The sequence below is a fragment of the Falco biarmicus genome, chromosome W, assembly GCF_023638135.1.
Source record: "Falco biarmicus isolate bFalBia1 chromosome W, bFalBia1.pri, whole genome shotgun sequence".
In the NCBI taxonomy this organism is placed as follows: Eukaryota; Metazoa; Chordata; class Aves; order Falconiformes; family Falconidae; genus Falco; species Falco biarmicus.
Window position 1 is genome coordinate 23,262,394 of NC_079310.1, and position 27,741 is coordinate 23,290,134.

Sequence of the window (27,741 nt, forward strand, 5' to 3'; positions counted from 1 at the left end):
CTTGGCCATCTCCCAGTCAATCTTGATACCACTGTACATTTGCTCCCAACTGGAGTCTGGGGTCCCTTAGGGAATTATTGTAATGTGCTTTTGTTGGGATGCTCTTCAGTCACTCGCTCAGGGTTGTTTATACTTCCTGGAGTGATTGACACTGATTACATTGGTGAAATAAAAATTATGGCTTGGACCCCATCGCCTCTGTGTCATATTCAAAAGGGAGAAAAAATAGCTCAGCTTGTATTATTTCAAAATGTGGGTCCAAAAGGGAGAGGCGAAAGGCAAGTTGGGTTTGGCAGCACCAACCTTCCACAGATTATGTGGGCACACCAAATTACTCACAACCAACCTGTTATATTGAGGGAAGACCCTTTTCGGGCCTAGTGGACACTGGCGCTGATGTTTCGGTAGTTTTGCAATCAGACTGGCTGAAAGAGTGACATTTAAAAGACCCCGCATCAGCAATAGTATGTGTTGGGGGAATACAGCTGCCTAAACAAAGTGCCCGACCAATTTTAGTACTCGGCCCCAAAGGACAATGAGGATATATCACTCCATATGTTATGCAAGTCCCCTTCACCCTGTGGGGACGTGATTTGTTGAGCCAATGGGGGGTTACCTTGAAGACAAATTTGTCCTAAGGGCCACTGAGTTGCAGCCAACGATTAAACTCACCTGGAAAACAGATACACCGGTGTGGGTGGAACAGTGGCCCTTGCGCACAGAAAGGCTGCACAAATTGCATGAACTGGTGCAGGAGCAACTCAAAGCAGGCTGTATTGTACCCTCCACTAGCCCGGGCAGCTGAACACCAGGATCCATTGAGAATTTTGGAGTGGATCTTTTTGCCCCACTCTTTTTCCAAAACACTGACAACTCTTATTGACATGTTGGTGCTCCTCATTCAAAAGGGATAGTCTGCAGGAACTTATGGCCTGTGACCCAGCCACCATTTTTATACCCTTGGCCAAACAGGACTTTGAATTTTGGGTTAAGCAAAGCCTCTCACTGCAGTCTGCTCTGGCTGACTTTAGTGGAACCATTGCCTTTTCTATTCCTTGACATAAATTGCTTCACTCTTTAACTGATTTACCCTTACAATTGAAACTGCATATTTCTCATGTACCTATCCCAAATATCAATAGCTCGGGGCCTTCAGGAAAGGCTGTTGTATCATGGAAAAATGAGCAAGGGTATTGGAATTCAGATGTGACCTTTGTTACTGGCTCTGCACAAATAGTGGAGTTAGCTGCAGCTGTTCGTGCCTTCACATTGTTCAGACAACAACCTTTAAACCTAGTTGCAGATTCTTTATATGTTGTAGGGATAGTGCATAGAATTGAATTTACATTTTTAAAAACGGTTTCTAACCAACAGTTATTTGTTTTGTTGAAACATCTTTTGTTCCTATTGGAGCATTGCTGTCATGACTATTTTGTTTTACATGTGTAGTCACACACCTCATTGCCTGGTCCCATTGTTGAAGGCAATAAGGTGACGGAATTTTTTACTGTGGCTGTTGTTACCCCCGGTGTTTATCAACAGGCTAAGCTTTCACATGACTTTTTTCACCAAAATACTAAGGTGCTGCAACATTCGTATCACCTGACATGAGAACAGGCCCAAGAGATTGTGAGGGCCTGTCCTGACTGTCAAAACTTCAGCCCTTTACCCCAGTGTTAACCCTTGTGGCCGCCAAGCCCAAGAAATTTGGCAAACTGATATCACATATATTTCCTTGTTTGGGAATCTTAAATATGTTCATGTTTTGGTTGACACCATTTCACACTATGTTTTTGCCACTGCTCACACCAGGGAGAAAAGCCGTGATGTTTACCGTCATTGGCTTGCTTGCTTTGCTACTATGGGAGTTCCTGCTCAAATTAAAACCAACAAAGGCCCAGCATATATAGCACAATGCACATGCCTGTTTTTGCAACATGGGGGCATTACCCATGTGATGGGCATTCCCCACTCACCCACTAGAAAGGCTATCGTTGAACGAACTCATCAGTCTCTTAAAGACCTGCTGCAAAAACAAAAAAGGGGGAATAACCCAGGTACGTCACCACAGAAGCAACTGTGGAAAGATCTATAAGTGATCAAATTTTTAAAACGCTCTCCCAATCATAGCACCGTGCATAAACATTTCTCTTGTCCTGCTTGACGGGAACTGCCCTGGTGTAGTGGAATGAAGCTGGGTTAATTAGCATTGATAATATACAACTGTGGGTTGGCTTCAGGGGCAGTGGATTGGCTGATGTAGATAAGGTGCAGGTGTGGTTGTTTTTTCTAAGTGGTTGAGAGCCAATGAAGAGAAAGCAGCTGAGGAAGAAGCAGGGAGAAGAGAGGACACATGCTCTGGATGAGGCAAGATGAGGAGAAGGCAACAGAGGGACTGGTATGAAGAGTGTGTTGGTATGAGATGGTAAAAGACCTTGTTGCAGCTTGGTAATTTGGAGAATGCTGTGACAATTGGTGCCCCATGTGAGGCCCTTCAGATTATGAGACTGAGTGTAACAAGTGGTGACAGTGGTGATGGCTGTGCTGGGGGATGTTTAAAACCATAATGGCAGTGACCCAATGTAGTGAAGACAGGTGGGGTTAGACTTTGATCCAGATCATGTTGAGATAGGTGGGAAGAGCTTGGGGATCTGGATCAGACACTGGTGAAGGTGAGCCACTGGGATCAAAGAGAAGGAAGCCTGACTGCTGTGGAATTTAGAGACTGAGGGTAATGGGCGATAGTGGTGGAGTACATGGTCAGATGTGGCAGCAGCCCACAGTGGTGGCAGATCCAGAGTGGGTCTGGCTAGACAGCGGTGATGGCTGTGCCAGGGGAAGGTGTGGGAGCAGCATGGTGCCGTGGGCGGCTCCTGCCGTGGCTGCTGCTGCTCGGCCTGGTGGTATTCTTGCCGGTATTTCTGTATTCATTGAAGGTGTCTCCAGTTGAAGAAGAAATGGGCAACCACAAGGATGTTGAAGTTTTTCAGGACACAGAATGATGTGTTAGTGCTGTATTCTAGATCTGCTGCTGCTGAAAGCTCACTCAGATTACTGTCCAGTATGATCCAAGAGGTGAAAGGACAAGGCACTATAAGTTCATCAGAATCCCTCTCTGAAGAAATCAAAATCCCAGATGCTAAGAAAGCAGATAAGAAAGGCGATCAACCTGTAGAAGCTGAAAAGCCCAAGATAAAAGTGAGGAAGGAATATGAGTATGAGTTCTGGCACAAGTTGTCTGAATTGTATGAAAAGTTTATTTGTAAAAAGTTTGTGATGGTTGGTAAAAACATGAGGTATGAAATGTTAAAAAGGAGAAAAAAAAAAAGGGGGGATTTGTAGAGGAGTTACAGGACTGTATGAAAAATTTATTTGTAAAAAGGTTGTAATGATTGTTAAAAACATAAAGAGGAGAAAAAAAAGGGGAATTGTAGAAGAATGAAGCTGGGTTAATTAGCATTGATGATATACAACTGTGGGTTGGCTGATGTAGATAAGGTGCAGGTGTGGCTGGTTCTGTTAAGTGGTTGAGAGCCAATGAAGAGAGAGTAGCCGAGGAAGAAGAGAGAGAGGGAGAAGAGAGAGAACACATGCCCTGGATGAGGCAAGGTGAGGAGAAGGCAGCAGAGGGACTGGCATGAAGAGTGTGTTGGTATGAGATGGTAAAAGACCTTGTTGCAGCTTGATAATTTGGAGACTTTTGAAGAAAAGAATCCTTTTGAAGGTTGGTATTGGACCCTAGGATTAGGTCCTTGGATGGAAAAATTTTGATGTGCGGGTTTCTTACATTGCTAGGGGTTTTGACCATTTTTATGTCTACCATGTTTGATGAACCTGATGTGAGCCATGATACAAAGGGCTGTCTGTCAAGCTATGACGGTTCAAATTCACACAGCCTTAACCTTATCCAATTTAACAAACAAAAAAGGGGGAATTGTAAGGGATGAAAATAAGTTGACCTGGTAGAGAAACAAGGCTGAATTGGCAGAACTGTTAGTGTACAGATAAGCAGCCGAACTTGGCAGTGAATCCACAAGCATGTGAGCAGCTTGTAACGAGCAACTGCTTTGCTACATGTAGACAAATTCCCAGGTGCTCTGCGGCACATAGCCATATTCCAGGGCAGAACTTGGGTAGATAAGCGTTTGTGTATAACTATGTATGCAATAAATGATCTCACTTCTTCACTGACTTGGCAGTGGTGTGTGGCGTATGAAGGCACGGACCCTGAGTGTTGTCATACCAGACATGCCAGAACTTCAATACGAACTAGAATCGAAGGCAGCCAAGTGGTACGCCACCACTGATAGTAAAAATGCATTTTTCTTGATTCCTTTGGCTGTAGGGTGCAGGCCACAGTTTGCCTTCACTTGGAGGGGTGTCCAATACACCTGGAGTTGACTGCCACAGGGATGGAAACACAGCCCTACCATCTGCTATGGACTGATCTAGGCTACACTGGAAAAGGGTGAAATTCTGGAACGCCTGCAATATATTGATGACATCATCATGTGGGGGGCAATAGAGCAGAAGTAGTTTTCAAGAAAGGGAAGAAAATAGTCCAAATTCTTCTGAAAGCCAATTTTGCCATAAACCAAAGTAACGTCAAGAGACCTGCACAGGAGAATGATGGTTTTGGGAATAAAATGGCAAAATGGACATCATTAGGTTCTAATGGATATGATGAACAAATAACAATGATGTCTTCACCAACCAATAAGAAACACAAGCTTTCTTAGGTCTTGTGGATTTTTTGAGAATGCACATTCCAAATTACGATCTGATTGTAAGCCCTCTCTATGAAGTGACCTGGAAGAAGAATGATTTCAAGTGGAGCCCTGAGCATGGACAAGCCTTTGAACAAATTAAATAGGAGATAGTTCAAGCAGTAGCACTTGGGACAGTCCAGACATGGCAAGATGTAAAGAATGTGCTCTGAATGATAATGGCAATATATTGCTGCCCAGGTGGAGAACCTGGTGGTTAAGGTAAGTCACGTAGATGCTCATGTACTAGAGTCTGGCCACTGAAGATCATCAGAACAAACATGTGGATCAGGCTACTAAGATTGAAGTAGTTCAGATGGATCTGGATTGGCAACATAATGGTGAATTATTCATAGCGCAGTGTGCCCATGACACCTCAGGCCATTAAGAAAGAGATGCAACACATAGATGGGCTTAAGACTGAGGGGTGGACTTAAACATGGCCACTGTTGCACAGGTTTATCCATGAATGTGAAACACGTGCTTCAATTAAGCAAGCCAAGCAGTTAAAGCATCTCTGATATGGAGGGCGATGGCTGAAAAATAAATATGGGGAGGCCTGGCAGGTTGACTATATCACATTCCCACAAACACTCCAAGGCAAGTGCCATGTGCTTACAATGGTGGAAGCAACCACTGGATGGTTGGAAACATATCCTGTGCCCCATGCCACTGCCCGGAACATTCTCCTGGGCCTTGAAAATCAAATCTTATGGTGATGCAGTACCCTAGAAAGAATTGAGTCAGACAATGGAACTGATTTCTGAAACAACCTCATGGATACCTGGGCCAAAGAGCATGACGTTGGGTAGGTGTATCACATCCCCTATCATGCACCAGCCTCCAGAAAAATCGAATGATGCAACAGACTGTTAAAGACTACATTAAGAGCAATGGATGGTGAGACCTTCCAACATTGGGATATACATTTAGCAAAAGTCAACGCTAGAGGATCTTCCAATCAGGCTGGCCCTGCCAAATCAAAATTTTACATATTGTAGAAGGGAATAAAGTTCCTGTAGTGCACCTTAAAATATTCTTGGAAAAACTGTGTGGGTCATTCCTGCCTCAGGCAAAGACAAACCCATTTGTGGGATTGCTTTTGCTCAGGGGCCTGGGAGCACTTGTTGGGTAATGCGGGAAGATGGGGAAGTTTTATGTGTGCCTTAAGGGGATTTGATTTTGGGTGAGAATAGCCAATGAATTAAACTGTGTGATATTGATTACTACATTACGCTGTATATTATAACTTTTATGGTGGCTATATGCCCGTCAATACACTGGGCAGCTTGCAGTGCCTGTCTCTACCAGTCTGGATTTGGGGATCTGAACCTGACTCCCTTTTGATCACCACATTAATCAAGAAAGAAGTTTTATGAAACTGGACAAGTGCAGCGATGATGGAATCAGAACTGGCTTCAGCATGTTGATAACACATTGATGTTTGCAGTTGTTGCTGGGTAATGTTTATACTAAATCAAGGACTTTTCAGTTTCTCAGGCCCTGCCAGTGAGAAGGCTGGAGGGGCATGGGAAATTGGGAGGGGACACAGCCAGGAAAGCTGCCCTGGACTAGCCAAAGGGATATTCCATACAATATGATGTCATTCTTGGTATATACAGTGGGAGTAGTTGTCGGGGGGGGAGGGGGAGGGAAGGTTTGCTGCTTGGGGACTGGTTGGGCATTGGTCAGCAGGTGGTGAGCAATTGTATTGCGCATCTCTTTTTTTCTTTGTTTGTTTTTTCCCCCCGTGAGTTTTATTTATCTTTTTTTAATCTCCCTTTTCATAATGATGATCATCATAATCTTTATTAGTAGTATCATTTATTTAAATAATTGCACACTTTTTTTCTCAACCCATGGGTTTTACCTTTTTTCTGATTCTCCTCCCCATCCCACTGGGGCAGGGGGATGAGGAAGTGGCTGCATGTCACTTAGTTGCTGGCTGTGATTAAACCACAACTAAATCACTTTCGCAGTTGCAGTTAATTACGTTCACGTTTGGGAGGAGGGGTTGTAGCCTTTCAATTGCATATAGCTATAGTGCCTAAAGAGACATTCAGTTTTACAGCTTCAACGCATTCTTTCTATAGGAAAAAAAGACTATTTTCCCATTTCCATTTGCATGCAAAGCTCTTTAGTTTACTTACATAAGTCCTCAGTATGACTGTTTAAAGCATCTTCCACTGTCTACTAAAATGGGAGCAGGTGAAGAATTGTAACTTAGATATAAATTGTATTTTTTTAAAATACTTAGTAGTGAAAAATTAGCAAATTTTTAGAACCAAAATTCACACACCAGTACTGAAATGATATTCAGAGTACTTGAGGCATTTACTTTTATGAAAAAAGATTGCTCAAAGATGTTTTTAGCATGTTTTCGTTCTTCCAAGTTTGAACCCTCAGATTATATGAAGTAAGTCTAACCCTAAAAACCAACTACCCTGTCTTTCCACAGCTGCAGCCACTAATGAAATTAAATTGCAAAAGTGCCATTTTTCAATAAAATGTTAATAACTTAGAACAAAGATCAAGAATGTGAACTCAGCATGCATGAGGATGTAGTACAAAAAGCAATACTTACAACTCCAAATGAAACCTCTTGGTATAAAGGATCATGGGTTAAGAATTGGATAGGAGCTGAGGAAGTCAGTGTTGGTGGATGAGTTGATGGTGGGTAGGTAAAGCTTCCTATAGGAAGATGTTCTCCAAGCATTTCTACTTCATTCTCTATCCTTTGAAGTGGCTAAAAGAAACACAGGGTTTGTTGTATTAATAGAAAACCATTTTTTTTAAATTTATTTTTTAATATCAAAATAGCACAACTCCAATTATATGTTCTGAGGATATGTGGAAATTAAATAGAGTTGTACTGGGTATATATGGTAAGGCTTTGGGGTGTGTGTGGGGGGGGGGCTGCAGGGGTGGCCTCTGTGGGAAGAGGTATGGGCTGCCTTGTGCCAGACACAGCTGGTTCCAACTGTCTCTGCAATGGATCCACTGCAGGGAAAAGCTGAGCCAATCAGCAGCGTTGGTGGTGCCTCTGTGAAAAACTATTTAAGGAAAGTAAAAAAAAAAAAAAAAGCTGGATGGAGAGAGTAGGAGGGAACAAAAAAGAGTGAGAAACAGCAGAGGGAACACCAAGGTCAGAGAAAGAGAAGGATGAGAAGGAGGTACTCCATGGCACCAGAGCAGATATTCCCTGCAGCCCATGGAGGACCCACTCTGGAACAGATTTATATTTCCCAAAGGAACTGTTGCCCATTGAGAACCCATGCAGGGGTTTTTCCTGATAGGACTGAGCACATGGAAGAACTCGCACTAGAGCAGATTTTCCTGATGGACTGCAGCCCATGAAGAACCTACGCCAGAGCAGAGGAAAGGTGTGAAAAGGAAGGTGCAGCAGAGAACGACTGCTATATACTGACCATAACCACCCCACTCCATTCCTTGTGCCACTTGGGCAGGGAGAAGAATCTGGAGAACTACTAGCAGTGGATGAGGATTGAGTCAGGGATTGATTACTTGAGAGAACTTGACCCATACAAGTCTAAGAGGCCAGATGGACTACATCCAGGGTGCTGAGACAACTGGCCGATGTCCTTGCAAAGCTGCTTTCTATCATCCTTTCAAAGACTGTGGAGATCAGGGGGAGATCCCTGACAACTGGAGAAAGGCAAACATTGCATTCATCAACCAAAAAGGCCAATCTAGGAAACTACAGGCCAGCCAACCTTACTTCAGTCCCTGGGAAAATCATGGAGTGAGTCCTCTTGGAACATATTTCTGGGCACGTGGAAGAGGGAACAGTCAGCATGGCTATACCAAGGGAAAATCAACCAGATTGTCTAGTATTGATAAGGTGACTGAATTTGTGGCTGAGGGGAGAGAAGTGGATGCCATTTACCTCAACTTTTAGCAAGGCTTTTGACACTATCTCCCACAATATTCTTGTAACCAAGTTCAAACGTTACAGTCTGGATGTGTGGACAACCAGATGGATTAAAAAAAATTTTGGATGATCAGGCTTAGATCATAGTGGTTAATGGGTCATACTCTACCAAGATGCTGGTAACAAGTGGTATACCACAGGGACCTATCCTGTTTAACAACATTATCAGTTACCTGGAAGAGACAGAGTACTTGCTCATGAAGTCTATAGCTGATATCAAATTGCAGAGAACAATCCATACACTGGAAGGTAGGGCTGCCATACAGCAAGACATGGACAGGATGGAAAAATGGGCCAACAGGAACCTTATGATATTCAACAAGGATAAATTCCAAGTCCTGCACCTGAGAAGGAATAACTGGAAACAATCCAGACTGGGGAATGACTGGCTGTGAAGCAGCTCTGCTGAAAAGGCACTGGCGCCCTCAGGCAAGCTGAATATGATCCAACAGTGTACCCTAGCAGCAAAGAAGGCTTGCGGTACCTTGGGCTGTATTAACAAAAAATGGCATAGCCAGTACATTGAGCGAAGTGATTATCCACCTTCTACTAAACACCTGTTAGACCTCATGTAGAATACTACATCCAGTTTTGGGCACCCAGATACCAAAAAATCCCCGGATATTGGTAAAGTAGAACAAGCTCAAGGAGGGCCACCAAGATGGTCAGGGGACTGGAACATTTGTCCTATTAGAAGAACTTGAGGGAATCGGGCTTTTTCTGCCAGGAGAAGAACAGGCTTAGGGGAGAGGGGAAGCCACCTAACAGCAGCCTTCCCAACACCTGCAGAGATTTGATCAAGAAGATGGAGCCAGGCTCTTTACAGTGATGCATGGTGGAAGGACAAGAGACAATGGGCATAAGTGAAAACAAAAGAAGTTTCAGCTAAATACAAAGAGAAGCTTTTTCACCATGATGAGAGTCAAGCAGTGGAACAGGAGCCTAGAGAGTTTGTGTAGTCTCCATCTTTGGAGGTTTTCAAGACCCAAGTGGAAAAAACCCTGTGCACCCTCAACTGACCTCATAGCTGATCCTGTTTTGAATAGAAGATTGAACTAGAGACCTTCTGAGGTGTCTTCCAACCTGAATTAACCTCTGAGCCTGTGATCCTATGATCTCTTTCATCAAACTGTATATATAAGGCAGCAACTAACTTCCTTAATAGAGACATGTTCTCAAACTGAAGAAAACAGTTCTACATCAATACCATAAGGAATAATTGAAGGTATGCTGATGTATGAAGAATTAATAAGTTTCTTACAAAAACAACTCAGCATTTCCCTGTGAAGCAAAATTTTTTATTATAAACACCACGATTTATAATTAATCTATTACCACATTTAGGCTAGATACATTATCTTGAAGCTATACTTTTGCTGTTAGGAAAGATCAATTCACATCTCAGGTCATTTTGGTCTCATTTTTCGGGAAAAACTTAACTCTGATATTTCACTAATTCACCCTTCTTTTCCCAGTACTGAATACCACATGCTTCAAAACAGTCAGATATGAAAGTCATGTTGTGGAAGCAAAGGAAAAGGAAAATTGTTTCCCCATTCTGCTGATCAAACTTTAAATAGCATTTTTAAGGCAATAATTTTTCTAGTAAGACTTGACAGCAAAAAATCAAGCTATTGAACAGAGCTAAAAGTTAACAAGGGAGCCTATTCCTGAAGCTAAATTAGCAATCTAAGAAAGAAGCCCCAACATTTTCTGAGGGAAGACATCCTGACTACCAGAGAAAACTATCCATAACTGTTCCCCCATGACTATAATGCAATAATTACAATAGTGCCAGCACCTGACATTTAACACAGCAGTATTTGTTACTGCTCAAAACAGTCTGAGCAATATTTGTTAGTAATACTGAAATTATTTTGTATTTCTGTATTAATGAAATATTGGTAGAGCTCCAAAGAAACAGGTGGAAAGGTGCCTGGCAGAAGATTAATAAGTAGAAATTACTAACCTCTGGTAGAAGATTAGTAAGTAAAAATCTTAAAATGTAATTTTTTCCCTTGTGTCCAAAATAGCATCTTCTCTAATTTTTGCTCTATTATGAAGGCATTAACTTTTTGGCCAAGTTTCTTTAAGTGAAAAGAGTCAATAATTTCTACAAGCAGGAGAGAAAAGAGGTTCTAGTATGCCATAGAAAGTTTAAGTAATACTTTTCACACTAGTGTTCAGGGGGGATACAGTGGACACTAAATAAACTGTGATTTAATGTGATAGAAGCATGCAATAGAAATAAGGCTTTGTGCTTTCTGTTCTCTCTACAATTTATTTTCTCTGAGACCACTGCTGCACTACACTTAGGTCTCTATATTCTCTTTTACTTTCTGGAAGAACACCACCTGCAGAAGCAGTACATGAAGCAGACATGTCAGACTTACAGGAGTACAGGCCTCCAGGGAAACAGTGGGCAACAGCTGAGAAAATCTTAAGACAATCAAAATGAATTTCAAAATAATACTTTTTTTTTTTTTCTTCAGTCTAAGTCTTGCTCAGGTAGCACTATTACAAAACCCTATTACGTACTCTATATCAGATCTATTTGTTCTTTCAACCAGAATGTTATTAGAAGGACAAGAGCATCATTTGCTGATCAACCCCCAAATATTTTAGGAGAGGGGATAAGAAGCATTACTTACTGAACGTGACTGTTGTGCTTGGAAGGGAACAAATTGCCCTGGAGGTGGCAGGTGAGACGGGTGATGTGGAGAGAGGTGAGAAGGATGCAAAAGGAATGGGTCGTTAGAAATCAGGGGTGGGAACGCTGCATATGGTACTGGTAGATGTTGGACTGAGCACGCTTGAAGCATCTGAAAGAAAATGAACATTTTTACATCTACAGTAAAAGATTATTAAAAGAAAGCAGTCCACGTACCCTCAGCTTACAAACACAACCCACACAATAATTTGTTCAGAAACTAAATGAACAGTGATTCTAGTACAGAACAGGCTCTAAAAGTGTGATGCTACCAGCTATACTTGCAAGGTGCAAAGGGCCTTTTACTTCAGATGAAGTCAATAGGAGTTGGGGGTGTTCACTCTGCATTAGCAGGCACAGACTCCCAAGGGGGGAGCAGGTTTACTTACCATAGTAGCTTCTGTTCTTCCCATATATTACATTTACAGACACATGCTAAGAAAACAATCATTAGTTGGAACTGAAGGACTCCTAAATGTCAGATTGTGCCCTAAACAACTCTGTTGCCTGAAGCTGGGCCCCTTCTTTCCCCTCTTGCTGGTACCTGCTGTCTCTCTTCTCTGTCCTGGGACTTTGTGGTGATCTGCTAAAAGAAAATGGTGTCCATCTGCCAAAACTGTTAGGCTGTGGCTGTAACCCAAACAGAATCATTACAGCCCACCTATGCTGACAACTCCCACCAAACAGACCTCCCAAGGATGGATAAAGCTGTCCAGACCTCAGGATGCATAGATCTCCAGTATCTGGAAATCCCCCTAGTACCTAAAGGCATCAGTGGATGTCATAGATGCACAAGTGTACATAGCTGGAAGAACTCTTCAGACAAGTAGCCATTAACAAAAGGAGCTCAACAGGCAGTGCAGTATCTGGGAATGTGAGCAGGAAATTAATATGTGGTATTGTCCCAGGCTGAGTGACAATCCTGCCTTAAGGCTGTGCAAGGGGATTGTATGTGGAGTGACTACATGTACTGATTTCAGCTGGGATAGAGTTAATTTTCTTCTTAGTAGCTGGTACAGTGCTGTGTTTTGGATTTGGTGTGAGAACAATGTTGATAGGACACTGATATTTTCAATTGTTGCTGGGGGATATTTATACTAAATCGAGGACTTTTCCAGTTTCTTGGGCGCTACCAATGAGAGAGCTGGAGAGGCATTGTAAACTGGGAGGGGACACAGCCAGGACAGGTGACCTGAACTAGCCAAAGAGGTATTCCATACCATATGATGTCATGCTGAGAATATAAAACTGGGGGAAGAAGAAGGAAGGGTGTAGAGGAATTTTTAAAGGACCAAGGACATATGTTACCATTGTCCGGGTTGGACAACCCAGGCCTGTTAGTTAAAGCTGCAGAGCAACTTTAAATTGTCCTTGAAACAAGCAGGGTGAGAAAGAAAACAAGCTATGCACAAACAAGAAGCCAGGTGCAGAGCAAGTCCTGGGAACTGCGAAATCAACACACTCTCATCAGCACACTCTGATCAGGCGCCTGCAGCATGTCACCAATCAGCGACACGGATGCCCGCGTGACCAGAGACTTTTATCCAATCACCTGTGTGTAGAGTCGTGTGAGCGGTTGAAACCATGCGGTCATGCTGGAGCACCTCAAATCGTGTGGCCAGGGATAAGGCCATGATAGAGCTGATTTACATCTGCAGGGACTGTGGCTGTGGGTAAGGCCACTCTGGAGCAGGTCTATGGTCACGGCCAATGGATAAGGCCCTGTTGGAACGGGTGCACCTCAAAATGACTGTGGCTGTGGATGAATCTGTGCCGCAGCAGGGATAACCCTGGAGAGACTGTGGCTCGTAGCTGAGGCTCCACTTGGAGCAGGTACAACCCTAAGGGACAGCAGTCTAGGGATAAGTCCAAGCCAGAGCAGGGGCAAGGGGAGGAGTTCATTGCAATGTTAAACCCTATGGGCTGGTCCAAAGGGTCCAGGGATAGAGATTGTAATGGATATACCTTTAAATTGTTGTAACCCATGATTTGAGTTTCATGTTATAGGAATGACTATAGCAGAAACCACCTGAACCATTGGAGGACAAGCCTTACAAGAAGCAGTGCAAGTGCAGCAGTGAACTGACCTGAGCCGGCTTTGATGCCCGATAACCCCATACAACACACAACCTCTCATCTCCTGAGTGACCACCATAAGAGATCGTGTTCATGGACTAAATGAACTCAATGGAAATTGTGTGGACATTTTATAGACATTTTTACAAGAGTGGTGCATAGACTAGGGGAATGATATCAGTGTATTATATCAAAGGATGGGAAGGGTGATGGTGGTTAATGAGGTTGTATTGGAAAGTGTGGCATGACATAAATGGTATGGATAAGGACTGGATAGTGTCCTGGTTTCAGCTGGGATAGATTTAGTTTTCTTAGTAGCTAGTACAGTGCTGTGCTTTGGATTTGGTGTGAGAACAATGTTGATAGGACACTGAGGTTATTAGTTGTTGCTGGGTAATGTTTATACTAAGTTAAGGACTTTTCAGTTTCGTTGGGCCCTGCCAGCAAAAGGGCTGGAGAGGTACGGGAAATTGGTAGGGGACATAGCCAGGACAGCTGACCCAAACTAGCCAAAGAGGTATTCCATACCATATGACGTCATGCTGAATATATAAACTGGGGGAAGAAGAAGGAAGAGGGGGGGACATGGACATTTGGCATTATGGTGTTTGTCTTCCCGAATAACCGTTATGCGTGATGGAGCCCTGCTTTCCTGGGGATGGCTGAACAACTGATGACGGGAAGCAGTGAATAAATTCCTTGTTTTGCTTTGCTTGCATGCGCAGCTTTTGCTTTACCTGTTAGATTGTTCTTATCTCAACCCTTGAGTTTTACATTCCTTTCCGATTCTCCTCCCCATCCCTCTGGGTGAGGGGGAGTGAGCAAGTGGCTGCGTGGTGCTTGGTTGCTGGCCAGGGTTAAACCATGGCACTACATCAGTGGACAAGGGAAGAGCTACAGAACTGATCTATATGGACTTCTGTAAGGCATTTGGTACAACATCTTTTTCTGTAGGTTGGAGAGAGATGGATTTGATGGATGGATTGTTCTTTGGATAAGGAATCAATTCAATGGTCACATCCAGAGAGTAATGGTCATAAGCTCAATGTCTGGATGGAGATCGGTGATGAGTGGTGTCCCTCAGGGATCCATCTTGAGACCTGTACTGTTTAATATCTTCATCAATGACATAGTGTGATTGAGTGCACCCTCAGCAGATTTCAAGATGACACCAAGCTGATTGGTACGGTTACCATGCCTGAGGGATGGGATGCCATCCAGAGGGATCTGGACAAGCTTGAGATGTGGGCCCATGTGAAACTCATGAGGTTCAGCAAGGCCAAGTGCAAGGTCCTGCACCTGGATCAGGGCAATCCGCCATATCAATACAAGTTGGGGGACAAATAGATTGAGAGCAGCCCTGTGGAGAAGGACTTGGGAGTGCTGGTGGATGAGAAGCTCAACATGGCCCAACAATGTGCACTTGCAGCCCAGAAAGCCAACCGTATCCTGGGCTGCATCAAAGAAGCGTGGCCAGCAGGTCAAAGGAGGTGATTGTCCCCCTCTACTCTGCTCTAGTGAGACACCACCTGAAGTACTGCATTCAGCTCTGAGGCCACCAGCACAAGAAAGACACAAACGTGTTGGAACGAGTCCAGAGGAGGCCCATGAAGATGATCACATAGAGCTGGAGCACCTCTCCTATGAAGACAGGCTGAGAGAGTTGAGGTTGTTCAGCCTGGAGAAGAGAAGGGTCTGGGGAGACCTTACTGCAGCCTTCCAGTACCCTGAAGGTGGCTTATGAGAAAGATGGGGACAGACATTTAGCAGGGCCTGTTGCAATAGGACAAGGGGTAATGTCTTTAAACTAAAAGATGGTAGATTCAGACTAGATATAAGGAAGAATTTTTTTTATGATGAGGGTGGGAACCACTGGAACAGGTTTCCCAGAGAGGTGGTAGATGCCCCGTCTCTGGAAACATTCAAGGTTAGGCTGAATGGGGCTTTGAGCAACCTGATCTAGTTGAAGATGGCCCTGCTCATTGCAGGGGGGAGTTGGACTAGATGACCTTTACAGGTCCCTGCCAACCCAAACTATTTTATGATTCTATGAAAGTAAGACTGAATTCAATGTCCAGGTGACTGACACAAGTAACTCACAAGATGAAGAAGACCTGGACATTTGTCTCTGCTTGGGGTAGAAGGAAGAACATTCCCCAATCCCCTGAAGTGCCCCGGTATAACAGACAAAATGCTCTGGGGTTGGAGAATTAAGAGTACACGAGTAATGGTCAGATTCGAGGAGAAGCCAACCATGCAAACTTGATCTGACCACCCGTCAGCATTAGAACCAGTGCCACCTTAAAAGCACGTAAGTATTAGTAATTGGAGATTCCTTACTGAGAGGCACTGAAGCACCCACTTGCCATCCAAACAATTTCTCTAGTGAAGTCTGCTGCCTACCAGGATGTCCTGGTTTCAGCTGGGATAGAGTTAATTTTCTTCTGAGTAGCTGGTACAGTGCTGTGTTTTGGATTGAGTATGAGAATAATGTTGATAGCACACTGATGTTTCAGTTGTTGCTAAGCAGTGCTTGCTCTAAATCATGAAGTTTTCAGTTTCCCATGCTCTGCCAGTGAACAGGTGCACAAAAAGCTTTGAGGGAGCAGAGCCAGGACAGCTGATCCCAACTAGCCAAAAGGTTATTCCATACCATAGAATGTCATGCTCAGTATATAAACTGGGTGGAGTTGACTGGGGGCCACTGATCACTGCTTGGGGACTGGCTGGACATCGGTCAGCAGGTGGTGAGCAATTCTATTGTGCATCACTTGGGTTTTTTCCCTTCAGTTTAATTAATCTCTCTTTCCCTATGCTTTTCATTACAATTGTTGTTATTATTATAATTATATTTTACTTTATTTAAATTATTACATTGTTCTTATCTCAACACACAATTTTTACCTTTTTCTAGTTCTCCTCCTTGTCCCACTGGGGGGAGTGGGGGTGGGGAGTGAGTGAGTGAGCACCTGTGTGGTATTTAGTTGCCGGCTGCGGTTAAACCATGATACAGGAGCTCACATTCATGATGTCTCTGAGAGACTGCTGAGACTAGTGAACCCTACAGATTATCATCCGCTCTTTCTATTCCATGTAGGGTCTAATGATACTACAATGAGGCAACTTACTAACATCAAAAAATACTGTATGACCATCAGAGCAATGTTAAAAGGATCTGGAGCACAAGTGCTGTACTTCTCTATCCTCCCAATCAGAGGAAGGGGTTCAGGAAGGAGGAGATCAATTGAAGAGGTGAATGCCTGGCTGTGTGGCTGGTGCCATACTCAAGGTTTTGGCTTCTGTGATCGTGGATCTATCTTTGAGAAGCTGGGTCTGTTGAGAGCTCATGGAATTCAGCTGACCAAGTGGGCAAGAAGGTCTTTGCCAACAAGCTGACCAGACTTATAAAGAAGGCTTATAAGAAAGACAGTGAGACTTTTTGCCAGGGTCTGCAGTGACAGGACAAAGGGTAAAAGTTTTAAACTGAGAGTAGATTTAAACTTGACATAAGGAAGATATTTATTTATGATGAGGGTGATGAGACACTGGAACAGGTTTCCCAGAGAAGTTGTGGATGCCCCATCCCTGGAAGTGTTCAAGGCCAGGTTGGATGGGGCTTTGAGCAACCTGATCTAGAGAAATATGTCCCTGCCCATGGTGAGGGGGTGGACCTTTGACGGTCCTTTCCAACCCAAACCATTCTATGATTCTATGATTTTAAGTTATAACTAGCCTTAAAAGTTCTGCTCACTTCCATGTTTTGAGGAGAGCTTCATGCTCTGGAGCAAAAACTCTTCCTCTGATCTGTGAAGGCATCACCCAGAGACAGTTTCCTGTAAAAGCAGACGTCTCCTCTGTGAAGTTACATGTGCAAAGTATACTGTGAGTCATTAAAGTTTGAACTCTCAAGAATCAAGGTGGTGGTAGTGAGAACAGAATCTCACTTCACAGAAGTGCTCAGTTTCAATTTCAGCTCTACACATCCATGAACAAGACCCCAAATTTGCAGACTTTCAACTGCTTTTTTAGTCACCAGAATATCTGACATTCCTTTTATGTTTCTGATCATTAAAAGTGCAACTCAAAATTAGCTTTTAAAAAATAAGCATCAATTCTCTTATGCAAGCAAGAGTATTTATTAGAGACAATTTTCAAACATTAAATTTCACTGCTCCACTTCCAAAGTGAATCAAGCTTTATCAAGATATGAAGAGTACAGGACCCAGCTGTACTCTTTCTTATCTAAAGCATATTGTTCTTATTAGAAAACACAAAACATGTTATGTTCAATGTGCATAATGACTGCAAAGATGGTAAGGAGATACAGTTTATGATCAGATTCCAATAGTGAAAATACAGTCACAACCTCATTTACTGTGGTCATGACCCCAAATTGATCTTTACACCAAGCTGATACAGTTCAAGATTAATCTGATCTAAATACTAATATTTCTAAAGTGATCCTATGAAATAAATAATAAATGTGCAGGTACAACATAACATAGCATTCTATAACACATGTAGGAGGTACTTTTAGAAATATTAAAACACAGTTCATCAGTTTATATAATAGCCAAGAATAAATAAAGAGTATTATAACTTTAACGTATGTTAAAGGTACTGCATAAAGGTTGTTGAGCAACATTCTGTGATGTATGTTATGCAGGAGGTTAGGGTATATTTTAAATGTCCTTCAGGCTTTCAAATCAATTGCCTTAATCCAGTTGTTCAATACTGAAGAAACAGAATGTATTCTTCACCCAATATTACAGTAAGAGGACATGTCAACCAAAACTTCACTTTATAGTGTTATATTCTGAAATAATTTTCAATTTTATTTTTTTTAAGTAGAGCTAGAATGTGCAATGATGTCTGGTACTAAAAATAATGACCATTACAATTTTAGAAAGTCTTTTCAGAAGTTTATTGAAAAGTTTAAATTTTACAGGCTGACTTTTCCAGACCATGTCACGGAGACAGAGAGAAAGTGAGAGAAGGAAGTGAAGGAGCAAGGGAGAAAGCAAAAGAAGGATATTTAGGATGTGAGACAGAGAGGCAGAGAGAAAAAGAATGCACAAGAGGGAGATAAAGAGAAGGGGAGAGAGACAGGAAAAGAGAAAAAAACGAAAGGGTGGAAGAGAGAAAAGTGCAAATGTGAGAGTGAGGAAGAAAGAAAGAAAGGAAAGGAATAAAGTGAAATAGAAGTATAAAGGACGAAAAAGAGAAAGCAGAAAGGAAGAGAAAGGGTAAGGGAGAAACAGCAAGAGAGACTGAGTATAAGAAAGTGCAATCAAGAGAATGACACAGGAAGTGTGAGAGAAAGTGAGCACGCATGAGACAGCAGCAGACAGTGGAGAAGAGAGAGAGAAAGAGGACAAAAGGCTGAATGAGAGAAAGAGCATCAGCAAGAGACATATGGAGACAGACAGGAGACAGACACAGGGAGACATGTGTGTGCAAATGCAGAGGGAGAGAGGAGCGTGCAGACAGAGGAAGAGAAAGGCATGAAAGGCACGTGCAGATGGGTGTGGAGGAGGCTAGACAGACACACGCACACAAAGATGGGGAGGAAGAGAGACGCATGCACACACAGACACAAAGGAAGAGAGATGCACAGGCACACAAAGGCAGAGTGACAGAGAGAGAGAAACAGGCACTTACATAGACACAGACAGACAGAGAACCATGCACAGACACAGAGGAAGAGAGACATGCATGCAGATGCAGAGACATGGGGGGAGACACCTGTGCGCACAGATGAGGAAAGGTGTGTGTGAACACCAACACAGAGACAAAGGCCCCTGCACACAGGGGCAAAGAGAGAGCAGACACGCAGAAAAACAAATTAAGATATGTGCATGCACACACATGCAGGGAAAGGGAGATGTGTGCACAAAGATGGAGAGGAAGAGAGAGAGACATGAGTGCACACAGATGGAGATGGAGACATATAGATAAACACATGCACAGACATAATGGAAGGCAGGCAGAGGGACACACACAGATGCAGAGACATGCATGTACACACAGATGCAGAGAGATGTGCCTGCACACAGACAAGGAGGAAGAGACGTGCACACAGATGAAAAGGCAAACAGGGAGGCACATGTGCAGAGGAATAGAGACAAAAAGATGCGCATGCACACAGATGTGGAGAGGCATGCATTCATTCAAATGCAGAGAGAGAGAGAGACATATGCATGCACACACAGGTGCCAAGGAAGAGATGTGGGTGTGCACAGACAGAGAGATACACACAGACACAGAGGAAAAGAGACAGATGCATGCACGCACAGATATAGACGGGCATGCACACAAACACAGAGAAACAAAGATGGGGGCATGCACAGAGGAATAGAGACAGAGACATGCATGTGCACACACAGACACAGATGGGAGCCCACACAGACACAGAAGAGACAGGGCACATGCACAGACACAGAGACAGACAGACAAAGAGAGATACAGATGCATGTGCACAGACAAATGCAGAGGAAGAGAGAGTCACAGCCATGCGGAGACGCAGACAGAGAGAGACAGATAAGTGCACACAGGCGCAGAGGAACAGAGATGTGCATGTGTACAGATACAGAGAGAGACAGTGAGACAGACATGCACATGCATAGATATAGATGGGCATGCACAGATGCAAAGAGAAACAGAGACATGCACACAGATGCAGAGGAACAGACAGGTGTGCATGCACAAAGACATGGAGAGATGTGTGCACATTCAGATGCAGAGAGAAACTTGTGCACACAGATGCTGAGGAAGAGAAATGCACATGCACAGAGATGTGTACACAGATGTAAAGAAGGAAAGACAGAAAGATGTGCATATCTACATAGACTGGAGCACACACAGACACAGAGAGAAACAGGGAGGCGCATACGCAGATGCAGAGGAATAGAGACAGAAGCGCAAACTGCACTGGAACAGGGTGATACCCCTGAACATCTATAATACATCAATGACATGATTGTGTGGGGCAACAAAACAGAAAAAGTGTTTTAGAAAGGAAAAAAGAATAATTCAGATTCTTCTGAAAGCTGGTTTCACCATAAAAAGAAGCATGGTCAATGAACCTGCACAGGAGATTCAGTTCTTGGGAGTAAAATGGCAGGATGGATGCCATCATGTCCCTATGGATGTGATCAAGATAGCAACTATGTCTCCATCAGCTAACAAGAACGAAACATAAGCTTTCCTAGGCCTTGTGGGATTCTGGAGAAAGCATATTCCAGGTTCTAGTCAGCTTGTGAGCCCTCTCTATTGAGTGACCCAAAAGAAGGACTATTTTGAGTGGGGCCCTAAGCAACAACAAGCTTTTGAGCAGATCAAAGAGGAGACAGCTCGTGCAATAGTCCTTGGGCCTGTCCAGACAGGACCAGCTGTAAAAAATGTACTCTACATTGCAACTGGGGAGCATGGTTTCACCTGGAGCCTCTGGCAGAAAACATCAGGAGAAACCTGAGGTCGACCATTATGGTTTTGGAGCTGGGGGTATTGAGAATCTGAAGCCCACTACACCCCAATTGAAAAAGAGATACTAGCAGCATATGAGGGGGATCTGAGACACTTCAGAAGTTGTTGGTACAGCAACATATCTCCTTTTGGCACTGTGATTGCCTGTGCTACACTGGATGCTCAAAGGAAACATTCCCTCTACAAATCACATGACTGATGCTACATGGAGTAAGTGGGTAGAGTTGATCATGCAATGGGCTCGAATGGGGAACCTCAACTGCCCAGGAATTCTGAAAGAGATCATGGACTGGCCAGAAGGCAGTGATTTTGGAGCATTGCCTGAGGAGGTGGCTCATGCCCAAGAGGCATCACCATATAATGAGTTATCAGAAGATGAAAGGCATTATGCTTTGTTTACTGATGAATTCTGTCGTGTTGTGGGCAACCATTGGAAGTGGAAAGCTGATGTGTGGAGTCCCACATGACAAGTTGTTGAAGGTATCAAAGGAGAAGGAAAGTTTGTGGAAGTGAAAACCATCCAGCTGACCCTAGAGATTGCTGAAAAGTGGCCAGTACTTTGTCTCTATATTGACTCATGGATGGTGGCAAATGCCCTATGGGGGTGGTTACAGCAATGGAAGAAGATCAACTGCCAGTGCAGAGGTAAACCCATCTGGGCTGCTCCACTGTGGAAAGGCATCACAGCCCAGGTAGAAAACATTGCTCTAGAGGTACAGCACATAGATACTCACATGCCCAGGAACTGTGCCACTGAAGAACACCAAAACAACAAACAAGTAGAGAAGACTGTCAAAATTGTAGTGGCTCAGGTGGACCTGGACTGGGAGCATAAGGGCGAGTTATTTGTAGCTCGATGGACCCACAAAACATCGGGACATATAAGGAGAGATGTAAGAAAGATATTGAGGTGCTGGAGCACATTGAAAGAAGAGCAATGAAGCTGAAGGGCCTAGAGCACAAGACTTAGGAGCACCTGAAGGAACTGGGGTTGTTTGGTCTGGGTAAAAGGAGGTTGAGGGGAGACCTTATCGCTTTCTGCAACTACCTGAAAAGAAGGCTGTAGTGAGGTGGGTCCCGGTCTCTTCTCCCAAGTAACAAGTGATTGGAGGAGAGGAAATGGCCTCAAGTTGCAACAGGGGAGGTTTAGATTGGATATAAGGAAAAATTTCTTCACCAAAAGGGTGGTCAAGCATTGGAACAGGCTTCCCAGGGAAGTGGTTGAGCCACCATCCCTGGAGGTATTTAAAAGGCATGTAGACATGGTGCTTAGGGACATGGTTTAGTGGTGGACTTGGCAGTGCTTGGTTTATGGTTGGACTCGATGATCTTAGAGGTCTTTTCCAACCTAAATGATTCTACGACTCTCCACAACATACAGATGGGCTCATAATTGAGGGGTGGACCTGACCATGGAGGCTATCACACAGGTCACCCATGAACATGAAACATGCACTGCAATCAAGTGAGCCACATGAGTAAAGTCTCCCTGGAATAGAGGGCAGTGGCTGGGTTTTCAATATGAAAATTGACTGGCAAATTGACTATATTGGACCACTGCCATGAACATGCCTGGGCAAGGACTACATAGTCACCGTGGTGGAAGCAACTACTGGGTGTCTAGAAACATACCCTGTAAACCATGCTACTGGACCATCTTAGGCCTTGAAGGGCAAATTTTGTGGAGACACAGGACCCCAGAAAGAACTGAAACAGACAATGGAAGTAATTTCCAGAATAACCTCAGAAATTCCTGGCCAGGAAACATGGCATTGAATGGGTGTATCACATCCCCTATCACCCATAAGCCTCTGGAAAGATTGAACAGTATAATGGACTGTTAGAGACTACACTGAGAGTGTTGGGCATGGAAACACTGGGATATAAATTTAGCAAAAGCCACTTGGCTGGTTAACACCAGAGGATCTGCTAACCATCCTTGTCCTGCCCAAACAAAGCCCCTACATACTGTGGGAGGAGATAAGGTCCCTGTGGTGCACATAGGGAAGTGGCTGGGGAAGGCAGTGTGAGTTGCTCCTCCCTTGGGAAAAGGCAAGTCCATTCATGGGATTGTCTTTGATCAAGGACCTGGGTGTATTTGGTGGGTAATGTGGAAGGACTGGGAGATCTGGTATGTGTTTCAAGGAAATGCAATCTGATGCAACCCGACAAGTGCAGCAATGATCCAAACCATCATGCTGCTTCTCCTGTCCTGAGTTACCACTTTGACATATGAGATCCAAGTCACAACCTGTTCTTATGAACATTTTGGCAAGTGGTGGAGGCCCATGGAATGGGGAAATGATATCTATCTGTTAAGGGAGAAAGGATAGTAGTTAATGAGAATGTATAAATCTGTATGTTGGGTATAAAGATGGTTTAATTATGTCGTATAAGTTACAAGTGTTGGCAGGAGGATGTTTCATTAATGTGAAACAGATAAAAAGGGATGATCAGAAAATATGCTAATGCTTCAAATTATGTGGAATGAGCATGAAACAAATGGGATGGAATAAGTGGTGGAGATTGTACCGTGTTTGGCTGGGATGGAGTTAACTTTCCCCATAGCAGCCTTCATAGTGCTGTGCTTTGTATTTGTAGCTAGAATGATGTTGAAAACATACCACTGTTTTGGCTACTGCTGAGCAATGCTCACACAAGGAGGCTATCTCTCCAACCCTACCCCCACCCCAAAGGCTGGGAGTGGGCAAGAAGTTGGGAGGGGACATAGCTGGGACAGCTGATCCAAAGGGATATTCCATATGCTATGTCATGCTCAGCAATAAAAGCTCAGGGAAAGGAGGAGGATGGGGCATTTGTTATTAAGGCATTTGTCTTCCAAAGCAACTGCTATACATACTGAGACCCTACTTCCTAGGAAGTGGTTGGACAGCACCTGCTGATGGGAAGTATAGAATAATATTTTTTTTTTGCTTTGCTTCTGTGCATGGCCTTTGCTTTCTTTCATTCAACTGCCTTTATCTCAACCCGTAAGTTTTTAATCTTATTTTCTCCCCCTGTCCTGAGGAGGGGGGAGTGAAAGCGGCTTGGTGGGTACCTGGTGGCCAGCCAATGTCAACCTACCACATGTGCACACAGATGCAGAGAGACAGACAGATGTGCATACAGAGACATGGAGAGACGTATGCACACACAGATGCCGAGGAAGACAGACCGAGAGATGCACACTCACACATTGATGCACAGGTGGAGAGACAGAGTGACATGTGCAAAGAGAGATGCAGAGGAAGTGCAGCAGAGCCGCATGTGCACACAGACGCAGAGATGCTTCTGCACACAGAAGCAGAGGAAGAGAGATGTGCACACACTGAGAGTTGCATGTGTACACAGATGCAGAGAGAGACAGAGATGAGCAGAGAGAGAGACGTGTGTGCGGAGTAAGACAGAGAGACAGAGGCAGGCACATGCATACAGATGCAGAGGAGGAGACGGAAACACGTGCATATACACAGACTGGAGCACCCCCAGACACAGAGAGAAACACAAAGGTGCGCACACAGATGCAGAGGAAGAGAGACAAAGGAAGAGACAGACATACACAGCACACACGTGGAGAGACATGCATGCAGAGAGAGAGGCAAAGAGGCAGAGGCAGAGATGTGAGTGCACAGATGCAGGAGAAAGAGGTACATAGAGATGCACATGCACACAGATGCAGAGACAAATGCACATACACACAAAAGCAGAGGAAGAGAGAGACAGAGATAGAGGTATGTGCACACAGAAGAACAGAGATATACACACAGGCACAAAGTGAGACAGAGGGACAGAGAGAAAGACACACAAATGCATGCACTCACAGATTCAGAGGAAGAGCATCTAAAAAACATTCATGCAGATAGATGCAGAGGAAGAAAGATGTCAGCACACACAGATGCAGAGAGATACAGAAACATGCATGCACACAGACATAGAGAAACATGCCTAGGCAAAGACGCTGAGAAATACAGATGCATTCACACAGCCACAGAGACATGCACGCTCACAGAGGCAGAGGAGGAGAGATATCCATGTGTACACAGAGACACCCACAGACAGATGCACAGAAAGACAAAGCAAGACAGAGAGGTGCACACACACACACAGATGCAGAGGAAGAGAGATAGACAGAGGCATGTGCATGGATTCAGAGTGTTATAGTTTAACCCTGGTAGATAGCTAAGCACCACACAGCCACTTGCTTGCTCCTCCCACAGTGGGATGAGGGAGAAAATTGGAAGGGTAAAAGTGTGAAAATTCATGGGTTGAGATAAAGAAAGTTTCATAAGAAAAAAGAGAAAAAAACAACAAAAAGACAAAACTCAGAAAAACAAGTGATGCAAAAAAACCCACAACTGCTCACCACAAGCCAACTGATGCCTAGCCAGTCCCCGAGAAATGACAGCCCTGGCAAACTTCCTCCTCCCCGCCTAGTTTTTATTGCTGAGCATGACATCATATGGTATGGAATATCCATTTGGTCAGTTAGAGTCAGCCTACTTGCTGGCAGGGCAGTGTGAGAAGCAGAAAAGGCCCTGACACTGTGCAAAGCACTGTTCAGTATTAACTAAAACACAGATGTGTTATCAACACTGTTTTCAGCACAAATCCAAACCATAGCTCCATGTAAACTACTATGAAGAAAATGAACTCTATCCTAGCCAAAACCAGTATATTCTCCACCTCTTATTCCATACCATTTACATCATGCTCAGATCCCACACTATCCAATACATCCTCATTAAGCCCCCCCCTCCCCCTTTCATCCCTTGATATATAAATAGATATCATTCCCTTAGTGTGTGGAGCACACCTTTAAAATGTCCATAAAACGTCCATTGAGTTCATTTAGTCCATGACTTTGGGCTCCATCTGTTATGGTGGTCACTCAGAAGAAGAGAGGTGGTATGTTACATGGAGTTATTTGGCACCAAAGCCAGCTCAGGTTGGTTCACTGCTGCACTTGCACTGCTTCTTGTGAGGCACGTCCTCCATTGGTCTGGGTGGTTCCTGCTATAGTCATTCCTATAACATGCAGCTCAAATCATGGGTTACAACAATTTAAAGGTATATCCATTATAATCTCCACCTCTGGTCCCTTTGGGCCAGGTTATAGAATTTAACATTGCCTGGCTAGCAGCAAGGGGTTCCTGTTATAATACCTTTGACGTATGGCAGTCACAGCAGTGGCAACATACAGAATCATATAACACTGGCATCATACAATGATGGCACCATACAACTGAAATCATGGGTTATTTTCCCCCAAGGGCTAAATCTCCTTGAGGTACACATCGGACCTCCCCTTCCTTTTGCATTACCCACCAAGTACACCCAAGCTCTTGAGCAAAAGCAATCCCACAAATGGGTTTGCCTTCTCTGGAGGAAGGAATAACACACACTGTCTTTCCCAATAAGTTCCTTATGTGTACTTATGTATGGACTTAATCTCCTTCCACAGTACATAGGAGTTTTGATTGGGCAGGGCCAGGTCGACTGGCAGATCTAGTGTTAACTAGCCAAGTGGCTTCTGCTAAATTTGAATCCCAATGCTTGAATGTCCCAGCACCTAGCTCTCAGTGTAGCTTGTAACAGTCCATTTTATCATTCAATTTCCCCAGAGGCTGGTGCATGATAGGCAATGTGATATACCCAGTCAATGCCATGCTCTTTGGCCCAAGTGTCTATGAGGTTGTTGACCATCTCTGCCACAGATAATTCCCTCAGATACTGATACCTCCCTCAACGGTGGTCCACTTGTCTTGGTAATTTACAAGATCTTCCTTGAAGGAATACCTTTCCTTCATGCTCAACAGGAGGCACCTCCAGAGGCTCAGGACTGTTGTCCCTTTTCCAATCCCTTTGTCAATGACTTTATGCCTAGCAAGAGATCCCAGCTGCTGGGCTTCCTTACCCTCTGTTTCCTGACTATTGGTCCCAAAATCCCAGCGTTGGAGCAATCAGCTGAGAATTTGCTCACCTGGTTGATGGCTGAAATCTTTTTACATCTCGCAGCTCACTCAAGGATAGGGATCAGGTGGTTTCTGACTTGTTTATGCTTTCAGTCTCTTCCCTCTCCTGTTCTTGTGATTGCCCTGCTGCAGAACAGGCTGCCTCTTCTGATTGTCCCTCCTGCTCCCTCTCAGAAGCTTGTTTCTCCCTTACTAAACAAATTGACCTCTGCTTCCATTGTTTCTTCTTGACTATCCTGGAGCAGCAGATATAGTTCAGGGCTGGGTCTCTGGTTCAGCCACAGTGTCTGTTTGCATGTCTTCAGATCCAGAGACCCTCTCTTCTTGAGGGTGCTGAATAGCTCTCAGTAGGCGTAGGCCAGGCCCCAGCACAGTGTGAGAACTTGTGTCTCTTTGGCATAGCCAGGGCCAGGGCCTCCTTTTTTCAAACTTTCTATCACTTTGTCAGGATTTCTCACTTGTTTGGGGGTGAAGTTCCAGACAATCAGTGATAACCATTCTAGGTACCTGCCCATGTTGTCCCATACACCTTGCCACCCATAACCATACTGCCTTGAGGCATATCCCTGGGTGATACTCCTAAACAGTTGATTAACCTTAGAAAAAAAAAATATTCTTCAGAAGTACCAATAGGAGTGTTTTGGTTACCCAAGGATGTTTAAGATACTGACAACATTGTAACAAGGGAGCAAACATCTGCCCCACAGGAGAAGAGGAAGGTGCCATTCCGTGTGTCCTCCACTGAATGACACTCAGAGGAGAAAAGGTAAAAAGTGTAAT

At 43.9% G+C, this 27,741-nt stretch overlaps 1 protein-coding gene across 4 annotated transcripts in view; it reads right to left on the minus strand.

The window, feature by feature from the left end:
• Positions 1-27,741, minus strand: part of LOC130141865 (E3 ubiquitin-protein ligase RNF38-like) — a 180,193-nt gene that overhangs the window by 19,542 nt on the left and 132,910 nt on the right. For 3 of the 4 annotated variants that reach the window (XM_056323100.1, XM_056323101.1, XM_056323104.1), the window contains 2 exons: positions 11,370-11,540; positions 7,351-7,512 (listed from right to left, as the gene is read on the minus strand). In XM_056323100.1, coding sequence (XP_056179075.1) covers positions 7,351-7,512; positions 11,370-11,540 — 333 coding nt within the window. The remainder of the gene's footprint in view (positions 1-7,350; positions 7,513-11,369; positions 11,541-27,741) is intronic. The other variant, XM_056323102.1, reaches the window with a different exon arrangement.